This window comes from Erpetoichthys calabaricus, chromosome 13, assembly GCF_900747795.2.
Source record: "Erpetoichthys calabaricus chromosome 13, fErpCal1.3, whole genome shotgun sequence".
Taxonomy (NCBI): Eukaryota; Metazoa; Chordata; class Cladistia; order Polypteriformes; family Polypteridae; genus Erpetoichthys; species Erpetoichthys calabaricus.
In genome coordinates, this window is record NC_041406.2 from 99560606 (window position 1) to 99573626 (window position 13021).

The window sequence follows — 13021 nt, forward strand, 5'->3', positions numbered from 1 at the left end:
CCACGGCTGTTGTATTTATTCTTATGTCCCGTTCTGATAGTCATTAATGCACCCAATTTATTTCTTCCAGTTTCTTTGAGGTTTGGTACTTTTGGAAAGGATTGCATGATGATGCTACTAGTGAAAGGCACTATATAAAATTAAGGTGAATGGTGTTTCTGTAAAAAGCTTGATGTACTGTGAAAGGTGCTATAAAAATGTTTAAAATATCTTAAGTGTTTGATATTCAAGCAGACTGACTCATTTTCCTAAAGTACCTTTTCCAAAATACATCAGTACTCCATAAAAATATATCAAATATAGCTAACTAGTGTTATTCTAAAGAATTTGATGCATCAACACTCACAATGAAATGGGGTTTTATTATTTAATATAAAAAGCTTTCTGATGCTTTTCTACTGAATACTTTGTGCTTTTGCATTGTACAAGAATGTCACTGTATAGCGTAAAGCTGACCAAGGTTTCTGAAATGTTTTTATATTACTACTCATTGTGAAATGCATTTTAGTACTTTATTACATGTAATGTCTGAGTAATGTCTGATGGTTTTGCAAGCAGTACATTACGTCATCCTGACTGATACTTGACATTAATTCTTGCTGATGTTCTAGAACCATTACTGCCCCTTGCAGTCTTTACACATCTCCCCTGTTCCTAGATTTTATAGTTTGTTCATCTTCATAATAATTTGCTGCCTGCCAGTCATCCATGTGTTCCTTCAGTGTTCTGCTTTGTCCAACAGCTCTGACAGTGAATGCGGCTCTCAAATCCCATGTGACCAGCTGGTGTCTCCGACTGCCTTGGCTGCCTGTACCCGGGTAGACTCTTGTTTTGCTCCTTGGTTTGTTCCATCCATTGGTGTTTCCTTACAACTAGCCTGCTTAGAGTTCCATTTCTGCCATCACCTTGATCAACTGGGAAAAGGTAACTAAACTGTTAGGCATTGAACACTACACCATTATGTAAACTGATGTTTTTCAGAATGTCTGACAGTTTCATGAATAATTGTTGGTGTGCTTAGGCCGCAGTGGGAACTGTTACTGCTTTATTTAATAGTTAGCACTTTAACATAGCATTAGTGCCCCTTGCCATGAGGATTAACCACTCACTATGTGTGTGTATACAATGTATATTAATGAAAGTGTGTCTGTGTGTATATTTATAGGGATGATGACACAATACTTTACTTTTGAGAAGTTCAATTCCTGATTTTGACAATTCTTGAGTTAAATTGGAGCACTTCAATGACAACAGCGAATTGTTGGTGGTACCATTACCATAACCATTGGTGGTAATGAAATTGTGGGTAAGAAAGAGCAAGGTGCCTCAAAAATGACAGAATCTGAGAAGAAAGCTTTACAGGAACATGACAGAAAGAAAACACTCTATCTATCTAACACTAAGCAAGAGATATTGAGATAAGCGAGGATAATGAAGAAAGGTGTATGAGGAAGGCTGCAGGTTTAAGAAGGGCAGTATTGTTTGGGGTACATGAAGATACTGAGGAAAGGCACAGGAGGAACGCTGTTTTCAAATGTATTTTATTAACTAACTGTGGCTTGTCTGCAGCCATGTTTATATAGTAATCCCTCCTCGATCGCGGGGGTTGCGTTCCAGAACCCCCCGTGAAAGGTGAAAATCCGCAAAGTAGAAACCATATGTTTATATGGTTATTTTTATATTGTCATGCTTGGGTCACAGATTTGCACAGAAACACAGGAGGTTGTAGAGAGACAGGAACTTTATTCAAACACTGCAAACAAACATTTGTCTCTTTTTCAAAAGTTTAAACTGTGATCCATGACAAGATAGAGATGACAGTTCTGTCTCACAATTAAAAGAATGCAAACATATCTTCCTCTTCAAAGGAGTGCGCGTCAGGAGCAGAGAATGTCAGAGAGAGCGAGAAAAGCAAACAAAAATCAATAGGGCTGTTTGGCTTTTAAGTATGCGAAGAACCGCCGGTACAATGTAAAGGTAGTCTTTCAGCATTTTTTAGAGGAGCGTCCGTATCCTCTAGGTCAGTGTGTGAACAGCCCCTCTGCTCACACCCCCTCTGTTAGGAGCAGAGAATGTCAGAGAGAGAGAGACAGAGAAAAACAAACAAACAATCAAAAATCAATACGTGCCCTTCGAGCTTTTTTAAGTATGCGAAGCACCGTGCAGGAAGCATGTCGCTTGATAAAGCAGCTGCACAGAATGGAGCAACGTGAAGGTAATCTTTCAGCATTTTTAGACGAGCGTTCATATCGTCTAGGGGTGCGAACAGCCCCCCTGCTCACACCCCCTCCGTCAGGAGCAGAGAATGTCAGAGCGAGAAAGCAAACAATCAAAAATCAATACGTGCTGTTTGATCTTTCAAGTATGTGAAGCACCGTGCTGGAAGCATATCGCTTGACAAATCAGCCATATGTAAGCCCAGCAAGAAAGAGAGCACTGTGAAGGTAATCTTTCAGCGTATATTGAGGAGCGGCAGTATCCTCTAGGGGTGCGAACAGCCCCCGTGCTCACAATATATTTGAGGAGTTTTATTTAATACGTAATACGCACTCTGGTTGGGTAGCTTCTCAGCCATCTGCCAATAGCGTCCCTTGTATGAAATCAACTGGGAAAACCAACTGAGGAAGCATGTACCAGAAATTAAAAGACCCATTGTCTGCAGAAATCCGCGAACCAGCAAAAAATCTGCGATATATATTTAAATATGCTTACATATAAAATCCGCGATAGAGTGAAGCCATGAAAGTCGAAGCGCGATATAGCGAGGGATTACTGTATATTAATTTATATATTTACAATTACTAGCATACACGTGCTTACCCAAAGCAGGCTTATTATTTAGAATTATGTCGGTATAATCACTGCATATTGTACACAGATTTCATTTTGTTAAATATTCACATTCTTATTTTTAAACTATATTCTGGTTTCTTCCAAGGTTAAGAATTCCACTACTGTAATTGTGCAGGACTTTGAAGTGACACAAAAGAGTTCCCACACTATACAGTGCTTATTAATCATTAACTTAGTACTGTTAAACCTTACATGAATTGATCTGGACACAGCCTGACTAAAAAGTCTGTCAACAATTTGAATCCTGATGGCTATTTCTGAAGGAGACACGACTCCCAGTTAGGGCACTGGGTTCATCCTTGGCTACAGCCTGCCATGTCAGCAGTGAATGTCATTGAAGCCCACAAGTGTTAATCAAGTAATGGTCAATCAGTCAGTTCTGCGCTACTTACTGCTCAGTCCATAGTGCTCGCTGTCTGGTTTGTCAAAATATTCCATCAAGTTGAAAACGGAGAATAATTTTGGAGGTTTTTAAAATTAAAACAGAGTTGTGTTGATGTAGCCTAAGACACTAAACAAGTGGTAGTGCTTTACACACAAGTATACAATTATTTGAAAAGATTCTCTGATTTATTTTTTCATTCTCTAAGTATTTTGCTTGTTTGGGTCATCAAGAAAAAACACCAACATTTCTAAATGTAGTATTTCTTTAAATAGTGAAAAAATTGGCAGTGATTTTTTGAAACTGTGATGAAAACTTACAAATTAGATTTTTAACTAATGCAAGTACCATTTGTGTCTTTGCAAACATTTCATGGTAGGTGCAGTTTTTTTTCTTCAGTCAGATTATGTTTTTACATGCCCCCACACGAAACAAAGTTCCAGTGGGTGACTTGGTGACAGAGACACTAAAAGTGAGAGTGGAGTGGTGGGAGGAGGTTCGTAGTCAGTTGTTTAAGGTAGTGGGACAGGGTCAAATACTGTTTAAGTAAGCCCAGTGAGGCAGTTTATTTTGTTTTTGTTTTTAAGGGTTTAACTTTCTCCCTTTGTTCATCCCCTCGTCTGCGCTTCAGTGATGAGGTGTTTTTAGATATCCTCTGCTCTGATTTTGTTTTGGCTGTGAGTGGCATCCAGAGGTGCTCTTCATCACAAACTTAAATAAATCTGAAATGGTAAGGCCTGAAAGTTACTCTTAGTGATGTGTAAACACCAGATTGACAGTGGGAGACCAAACCTAAGGAAACCAACGCAATGAAAAGCCAATGAAGGCACAGAAAGTCAAACCTGAACGTGAAGGCAACAAAAGGCAACTTTCTTAATGTGTCAGCAACAGAAACTATGTACAGTTATCTATTTGTGAAGAGCTATAATACTTAATCCATGAGAGAAGGGTATAACCAAAGAGGACTCTTTTTATTATAAGCAAACAGAGATTAAGAGGAGATGTGGTAGAAATGCTTAAAATTATGAAGGAAAGTAATTGCTTTAAAGTGAGTTTGTCTCCAAGAACACTGAGGCACAGAAAGAAGTAGGTCAATGGTAAATTCTGCACTAGTATTAGAATGGCTCGGGGACCTTCGACAATAGTTTTGTAAATTAAGATTGAGTGGCTTTGTTGGGCTGAATGACATCTTCTTATTGTAATTTTTCTTATTTTCTTAAAAGCAAATAAAAGTATCATTTGCAAATGAACCTAATCCAAAATCAGCAGGTTCTAGAATATTCTATATTTGAAATACACATTTATTTTGTGTATTATTTTTAATTTCATCTTATTTTTAATTGTAACATAATTGTATCATATTTTAAATTAGTTTTTAGGATTCAATCCCAAGGAGAAAATGGCTGTAGCATCTTAAAGTTTAGCTTAAGGCCGTGTCACCTTACACAGCTTTTTCACGACCTGCAGTCGTGTAGTTTAACATGCCAAGCGACTCAGTCCAACCACAGTGCAGCTTGTCACAATAAAATCAAACAGGTTTGTCTTAAGCCATAGGAGTGGCTTGTGTGACAGTGAGAGCTGACAGCCAGTGTGTGCTCACCCACAAGTACAGTGCACATACAGTGCTCGTCTGTCTGATGTGTATTTAACAAAAACAGGGCTGAGACTGAGGCCAAACTCATTGTACCTGTAAAGCCTTTGCACGGTAATGGCTTCGTCAGGCAGCACATTATTGTCTGTCACAAAAAGGGATGAGCACTTGACATTTTGGACCTGTGAAAATATGCTGGAAAGCCGTTATGCAGTTGTATAATGCGACATACTTAGCAATAGCTAATCGTGTATTTTGACACATCCTTTTAACAAGATCAGCCATTGCAGCTGTCGAGTTTAACATCCCCCTGACTAGAAGTCGTGTAATGTGACATAAGCTTTAAATAATAACATAAACCTTCCCAAAAGTTGGTAATGTCTTTTGTGAAGTTATTTTAAGATGAACCTTTCTGATTTCTTTTTTTCCTTGTTTTCAGTTCCACCTAGATGTCTCAAGCCCTTCATCTCTGACAAAAAGCTTCCAGCTGAGCAGGAATATCTGGTCGTGTCCCTGAAAGAGCCACGGGTGTATATCCGCCAGTGGAGCACCATCTCCATCTGTCGAGAGCTTCAGTTCTCCACTGAGCTAGAATGCAAGCTTCTTGAATTCCGGAACTTGACCTTGCGCAGTTTGGTGAAGCCTTTCATAGTCCAGGGTCAGGTTGCCACTTCAGGTTTTCCCAAGGAACAGCTCTTTGACGGCAGTGTGTTTGTGGAGCCACTTTTGGTGGATGTAGGCCAGTACAGCATTCATACACTGGATACTGCTCTTTGGGCATGGCAGCAGGTGAGTGCTTGTAGCTCAGTTCCTGATCCATCCACAACTGTCATTTTGTACTGCGTGAAGCTTTACTGTATGTAACTTAGAGAGGTCTTAGAGACGCTGATTCCTAAAGGTTTTGCCACTACATCCTAATATCAAATCACTTTTTAACAGATGTGGCATCTGAAGCAGCTTGACCGCACACTTGTGTTTTTTCTGCCTATCTCTGCATCATGCAGTGATGTACTTCATTAAGTCACACTGTGTCAGGGCCTCTATGCCCATGCTTCATCTGAGCCTCTAGTGTACATGGACAAAAATGGCTATTCTGAGCACGCAGAGATAAAAGCAATGGGTGACCAGGAATACCTTAGGAGGCAGCATGCAAGTGGTCAGGAATGACGCTAGGATGATTCCAGGTCAGGCATGGACTGCTGCACGATTACTGTAGTCTAAAACATCATCAAAAAAGGCAGGTAAGGAAAAGTATAAAACACAGCTAATAGTCGACAAAAAATGAGGATCTTACCAAAATTAATGAGCAAAGCCACAGCACACATATACATTTAGCAACAGAAGAATGATTGTTGTTTGACAGGTAGCACCATCTCTTGTCACACCCTTAAGTTACTAATGACATTAGCTTTAATCAAGTAACCATGCAGACATTACATAAAATGGTTGGCAGTGAAGCATCATTCCATCAGTGTGCTACGACTGAATTTCTTGTTAAAAGAGAAATATCCTCTACTTATATTCACCGTAGGATTCAACATGTATAGAGAGATGCATGCATAGCTGCTAGTACTGTGAGACGGTGGATTACGCCAACATCCAAGATCATTGTGGTGGTTGTGGTTGAACAGTCTCTATAGGGGAAAAAAACAAGTAAAGGGTTAATGCACTCATTAGAGACGACAGACATAATGATGAGAGCTAGGAATAGGACACAATGCTGTTCAAGACATGATTGGTATCTCAAGATATTAGAAAATGTGGGATAGTTGGGTCCCACATTTTATGACTGAAGACAACAAAAGTCACTGGAAAAACATTTCATCACATCTGCTTGAGTGATATCTAAATAAAGATTATTTGCTATATACAGTGACACGTGACAAAATTTGGCTTCTCTGGTTTTGAACCCAACACAAAATATCAGAGCCAAAGACGGTAACATCTTTTTGCATGTTGAGAGGGAGTGTTCTGATCAAATTTCTGCAGTCTAGAGAGACCATAAATGTTGCCTGTCATGTTCAAACACTAAAGAAGCTCTGTCCTGCATTGCGTGATAAATGCCCTAGAACAGGGGTTCTCAAAGTCGGTCCTGGGGGCCCACTGTGGCTTCAGGTTTTTGTTCCAACCAGATTCATAATCAGTGACAACACCAGACCACACTGATCTCATTTAATTAGCTGTTTTTTTTCTCGTCTCTTATTCTACATTAAGAAAGCACCACAGCATGATTCTTACATTGATTAGACATTTAGGAATATTTCCATTTTTGCTATAGATTTAAATGCTTCACTCCCTTTTGTTGATTTCATTCTATTTTGCCCCTTCTCTGTGCAGTTTGCTCCCTTCATTGTATCTTAATGACAACCAGCAGAGCAGCAGACAGCCAGATAAACAACAATGAGTAATCAAAGGCTGCAACTACTTCAGCGTTAGACCCACTAATAAGAAAATAATGAATTAATTAAACAATTAGAACACTCTGCAAAAAACAGAATGAAAATCAAGATGAAAATATTGTTAAAAAGAAAACAAAATACATTATTCCAATATAACTGCTTGGTACATTTTAGTAAACCAAACTTAGTTTTGTAATTTCTACATTTTTCCCAAAACACAGAATCTGACAAATAACAGTTCACTTAATTAGCCCAGGAGTCCAATTAAAAATAGAAGCTGGTTGGAACAAAAACCTGCAGCCACAGTGGACCCCAGGACCGACACTGAGAACCTCTGCCCTAGAAAGAAGATCATCCTACAGTACTACAATGTTAGGCCCCACCCTACTCATTTGACCATGGTAGGAATTGAGAGAGTGGGTTAGGAAGTTCTCCACCACTCTCCTTATACTCCCAATCTGCCCCCTTTGATTACTATCATTTTGGATTTGTAAAAGACCAGATGCAAAGCTGACATTACGAGAGTACAGAGGCAATCCATCAAGCTGTACTTCAGTGTCCTCTAGAGATTTTATATAAAAAAAAACAAAACAAGGCATTGTGACAGATAGGGGGCGCTATTGCTCCCTTGAACCCTCGGATCAAACGCCAGACACCAGATAAAAGTCCAATTATTATTTTTATTTGGACAATACAGTGCACAAAGCACCCTCCACTCCACAATACTCATAAATCAATACACTAATCAATACAATAAACAATCCTCCACTCCCAGACGCGTTGCCACCCTTCCTCCTGACTCAGCACCACCCTGGGATCTCCCACAGTCTTTTTTATAGTTCATGACCCAGAAGTGCTTCTGATCCCTCAGTCCATGTGATTATTCAGTACTTCCGGGTCAGATAAAAACTCATTTTTCTTCAGCCCGGAAGTACTTTATTTCTTCCGTCCTCGTGACATTGAAGTACTTCCGGGCTATACGAATAGTACATGTCCTTGATCCTCCCTGCAGCGTCCTCGGGTGGCTCCCATGGTATCCAGCAGGGCTGTCAAGGAAAACTCCAAGGTCCATGATGCCCTGCTGGAATTCGGGGCATCTCCACGCTGCAGGAAGGGCTGCACCTAGCGGCTTGGGGGTATTGGCCAGGATAAGCTGCTGGCCATAGTCCAGAGTATGCACATTAAGATGTCATACTTGTTTTTCATGCATCAAAATTCCCAATTTTAGAAAAAATGGTGTTTATTAATTTCAGTACAATCCAAATAATTAGAAAAAGGAAAAAGTGAAAAAAGGGTGTTTACAAACAGGGGACACAAAAACTGAGCATTAAAAGTCAGACCACTGAAACAGGATCTGTACTCGGAAAAATAACAGCAGCATCTCCACTCAGTGGTAGCCTCATTTTCTCAGTAATCTCTGCTGTACAGTATGTACAAATCTGTATTTCTATGTGAGTTGCTTTTGCGATTTATTTTGTGTTTTTATGGAAAGTTGGTTGATGTTTTAATATAGCTTTCTAATAATTGTAAATGAATCCAGTGCATAATTTGTAAATTGAACAGATTTATAATGACAGCTGATTTCAAACCATTCTTATCTCTCTGATGATCCATACATAGCACACATTTAATTTGTTGTTGAAAACATAAGGCTACACGTTAGCCACTCAGAAATGTCCTTGATCTTTCCACTGCTAGGGAAACCTTGAGTTGCACATGTTGCCATAACAGACAATTTCCGGAGGCAATATCTTCACAACTCACAGAAACATAATTGTGATGGACAGCCTGAGGAGCTTTCAAGTCTTCAGACTTTGCACAAAGGAGCACAAGGACTGTTGATAAAAGGTGCACCCAGATTGATCTGGGATTACTGATGGTTTACGTATCACTCTGTTATTTCAGGAAGACGGTAATGGATATGCTGTTGATGTATTGAGAAATACCTGTTAGGTATATGTCAGCTATCAAAGTGATACATGATCCCAGATTAATGTGCCTTCTTGGAGTATGCATGATGTTAATAGCGGTCATTGTCTTTTCCTGTCCTGAAATGGCAGAGTGGTGTAGCTGTAAATTTATGTTTGTAAAAAAATTATGTGATGTGAATACTTTGGTTGCAGGCAGCAATTGAACAGCTCAAAATCCTCTCTTATACTCATTCATTCCTGAGCTACATGCTCTTCATAACTGTCCATTTTCTGAAGCAACATTTTCTAATTTACATTTTTAAAGAGGGGGACATGGCCCACCTACAAAAGCTGCAAGGCAGGAAAACCACTTTTTTGAGATGCTAGTCCATCTGAGCCCACCAGATACATGCCACACTGACAGATTTGAATTCTTCAGGGTACCTTTAGTGCCTTTTGACTTTGGGAAGACAACACAAACAAATGAAGAGCATGCAGACTTTATACCGAAGACACCCCAGCTGAATATCAACCCTAGCTGCCACTCCGGTGATGTGACTTTTCTACTTGTCACCATACAAAGTGAACACAAAACAGCCTGGGGTTCTTCCCATCCCCTTAGCTGTTAAGCTTAACCTGAAAATTGTGACATAAGCCAACATGGATTGGTTGATCTCCTTCTGACTCGACATACTTGTGCAGGGAACTTTTTTGTTATGGTAAAGGCTGTTGTTCCATGTACATCTTTAACAAAGCAGGACAGCCTGATCTAGTAAGTAAGGTATTGAGGAGTAAAGTAAAAGGTTTCCAGATTAGTTTCCATCAGTGTACTGCCAGCAAACTGAACAGTGAGAAAAAAGTTCAAACGCACCTGGACCACGAAATGAAATGAAGCTAAAAGACAAAAGAATCAAAACCGAAAGTTGGTCCTAATAATTATCCCAAAAGCAAAGATTGTAGTTGAGGGGTAAAACAAGAATTTGAGATAAAGAATATAAGAAAGACACCTAAAAGAAGAGTTGTTTTTTTTTTTATTTTGCAAATGACAGATAGGTAGTGATGCATCATGCCAGTATTTAGACTGTCACAGCAATGATATTCTTTGATGCAACGAATATGACCACGTCCAGACAACAGATTTACAAAATGGCGGAGGGAATGTATGGAATGTAATAAAAATAAAAACAGAAAGTTACTCTAACTCTTAAGTGTACTAAAAAAATGGAAAACTTGTCTGAAAATGTTCTAGAAACTATAAAATCAATGTTTCCATTCCCAACCCCTAGGTAGGACTTACTCATCTTCTAAAATAAATTTATTTAGGATTAAACTCATGACAGTCACTAAGCGAGTCATTTCACCTGCCTATCCTACATATTCATACAGTGAAGGTGATATATGGACTATTTGTAGGATGCTTCACTGTTGGTGAAATTACTTGGCTGACACCAGAGACCCATTTTACCTGGATTGCTTCATTTGTAAGTCTAGTTTGTCATCACACTGTCACCGAGTCAGTCTCTCTGTATTTATCGTTATTTCTCTGCTCCTGAATTCTCAAACGTTTCTTCTTACTCTTTGCCTTTGATGCTATCCAGCTTGTGGTTTTAAAATCATTGACATTTTTAGGCTTTTCCTTTTCTTGTTCCTTTTTGGTGTAGCTATGAACATGTCTATCCAGGTTTATGCAGTCATTTTGCATCTTACAGTCTCGACCCCAACTTTAACATTGCTCCTTGTAGCTTGTGTCTCAGTTCAGAGGCAGAGGGTATTCGTGACTACTCAGTCCTCATTGCCCATTAGAAAGTCAGGTGTCGATGTGCAAGTGAAGGTGAAGGTCCAGTATAATATGGTAACGTGAAAATGCAAATGCTCTAATACCTAAATTAAATTGCATAATTGCTGATCCAGTCCCCGCTAGTGTGACCTTGAGGAACTTACTTAGTGTGACACTTGTTACCATGTTAAAAGTGTGAATTTTACAGTGCCTTTAATATACCTTTGGATGATATTTTGTGTGGAAAGGTGCTACATAAAACACTGGAAAGCAGTACAGCCCCTCTACTATAACACACAGGTTTTCTCATCTAATCCTACTGCTAACTCACTGTTCACCCTGCCTGTGCTTAAATTGTAGAAATCCATAGGAACAATTGTACCCAACCCATAACTTGCCTTGAGATGATCATCTATATGAAAAGGTGCCATATTGGTATGGAGTGTGGCCTTCTGGCGTTTAAGTCTTTGGACTGTAAAGTTTTCTGGTTCAGTTCCCACTCCAGAGTTGTGTTATATAACCATAAAAAAGTCAAATCACCAGCCAATGCTTGAGTTATAGAAATATGGAAACAATTGTCCTTGTGATTTTTAAGTCGCTTTGGATAAAACATCAGCTGAATAAGTAAATGTAATGCAAATTCTTCACGCTAACAATGAACAGCTCAGGGGAGAAGCCTGTAAATAGCCGAACAGGGCGGGCTGCATGCCAGCCTTGCCTCAGAAAGTTGAGTCATACTGGAGAGACCCCAAGTTTGGTTGCCTGTAACTTCCAAACAGATGCCTGCAGGATGGTGCAATTACTGGTTGAAAAACATCATCACAAACATTGTCATGCCATGCACGAATTTTCAAAACATGACTTAACTCCTTTATTAGTTGTTTCTCGTTCATCTGAGAATGTGAGCAAATGTCGACCTTTGGGAGATTTTAATCTGGCAGGCTTTAAAATAACTAACAAGAGCACTCATTGCTCAAAGCGTGCGGCTCTCTGTAGAAATGTTACGGGAAATTGTGCTTTTATTTTTTTTTATTCTTTTTCTTTTTCTGTTTCCGTTCTCTTCCAATTTTGCTCAGATTCTTTGCAGCCACATTGTCAGTGTTTTTTCTCCAAACACATTCACTTCAGAATATGTCACTGGAATTATTTTTGTTTAAAAGGAGCCAGATGATGATCTGCTTTTAGTGTGTCTTGTTGTGAGCTCAGCTGCGGACGCACACATCCATGTACTGTTTATCATTTCCATGTTCTGATTGCATGTCTTTTGGCTTAAAGGGGGCTTCCAGATATGCATAAAATATACATAAAATCATCTCTGTAGACAGGGAGTCTGCAAAGTCTGTTCTGTAGCGCCTTGGTGGCTGCAGGTTTTTGTCCTAATTCAGTTTTGTAATCAGAAGTCATTTATTGCTGATGAAGCACATATTGCACAAGTGACAATTTTCGACTTCATTTTAGCTGTCTTACTTGTTAAGAGTCCCCTCTCTTTATTGCTTTTTTCATCTTAAACAGCTGCACCCACTGTTTTAATTAGTTTTTATTAGCAACAAGATACAAATGACAAAGGAACTAGCAGTTCTGCTTCTAACTCATTTCTTTTACACCGGTGTGTGTATTCATTGTGCACTATCTGGTTTAATTAAATAGATGGAAGGAAACTGAGGAGAAAAAAAAGTGAAGGGGTGAGAATTACTCGTGTGCTTCAGGCAACAAATCATTTGGATGACATCCTTGGAAAGCAAAAATAAATAAATAATACAGTATAAGAATGACCTGATATGGAAGAATGAAAACACTGACAAGCCATAAAATTAAATAATGTTATATTGATTTGTAATAAAGCTATTGGATTGGAACAGAAAACCTCAGTCACTAAGCCCCTGTCCTTGAGCCAGATTTTTCGGAGTAGTTTAACACAAAAGCAGTAGGGTTCCATCATTTTACAATACTAATATGATTTGTGTTTAATTTATCGTGTCCATAGATTCACAGACTGAAAACACTCTGTAAGTGGTCAAATCATGCTTAGGGACACCTACAGCATGTAAGTCCTTTAACGATCTGAAGTTGAAATGTCGAAGTCATCAAAATACTCTCCCTAAATATAGT

The 13021-nt window shown here is 39.1% G+C and overlaps 1 protein-coding gene across 4 annotated transcripts in view; it reads left to right on the forward strand.

Moving 5' to 3' along the window:
- The window catches only part of LOC114663785 (intermembrane lipid transfer protein VPS13B-like), a 908960-nt gene that overhangs the window by 804137 nt on the left and 91802 nt on the right, over window positions 1-13021 (forward strand). For all 4 annotated transcript variants that reach the window (XM_051935847.1, XM_051935848.1, XM_051935845.1 and 1 more), the window contains exons 41-42: window positions 743-924; window positions 5266-5615. In XM_051935847.1, the coding sequence (XP_051791807.1) occupies window positions 743-924; window positions 5266-5615 (532 nt within the window). The remainder of the gene's footprint in view (window positions 1-742; window positions 925-5265; window positions 5616-13021) is intronic.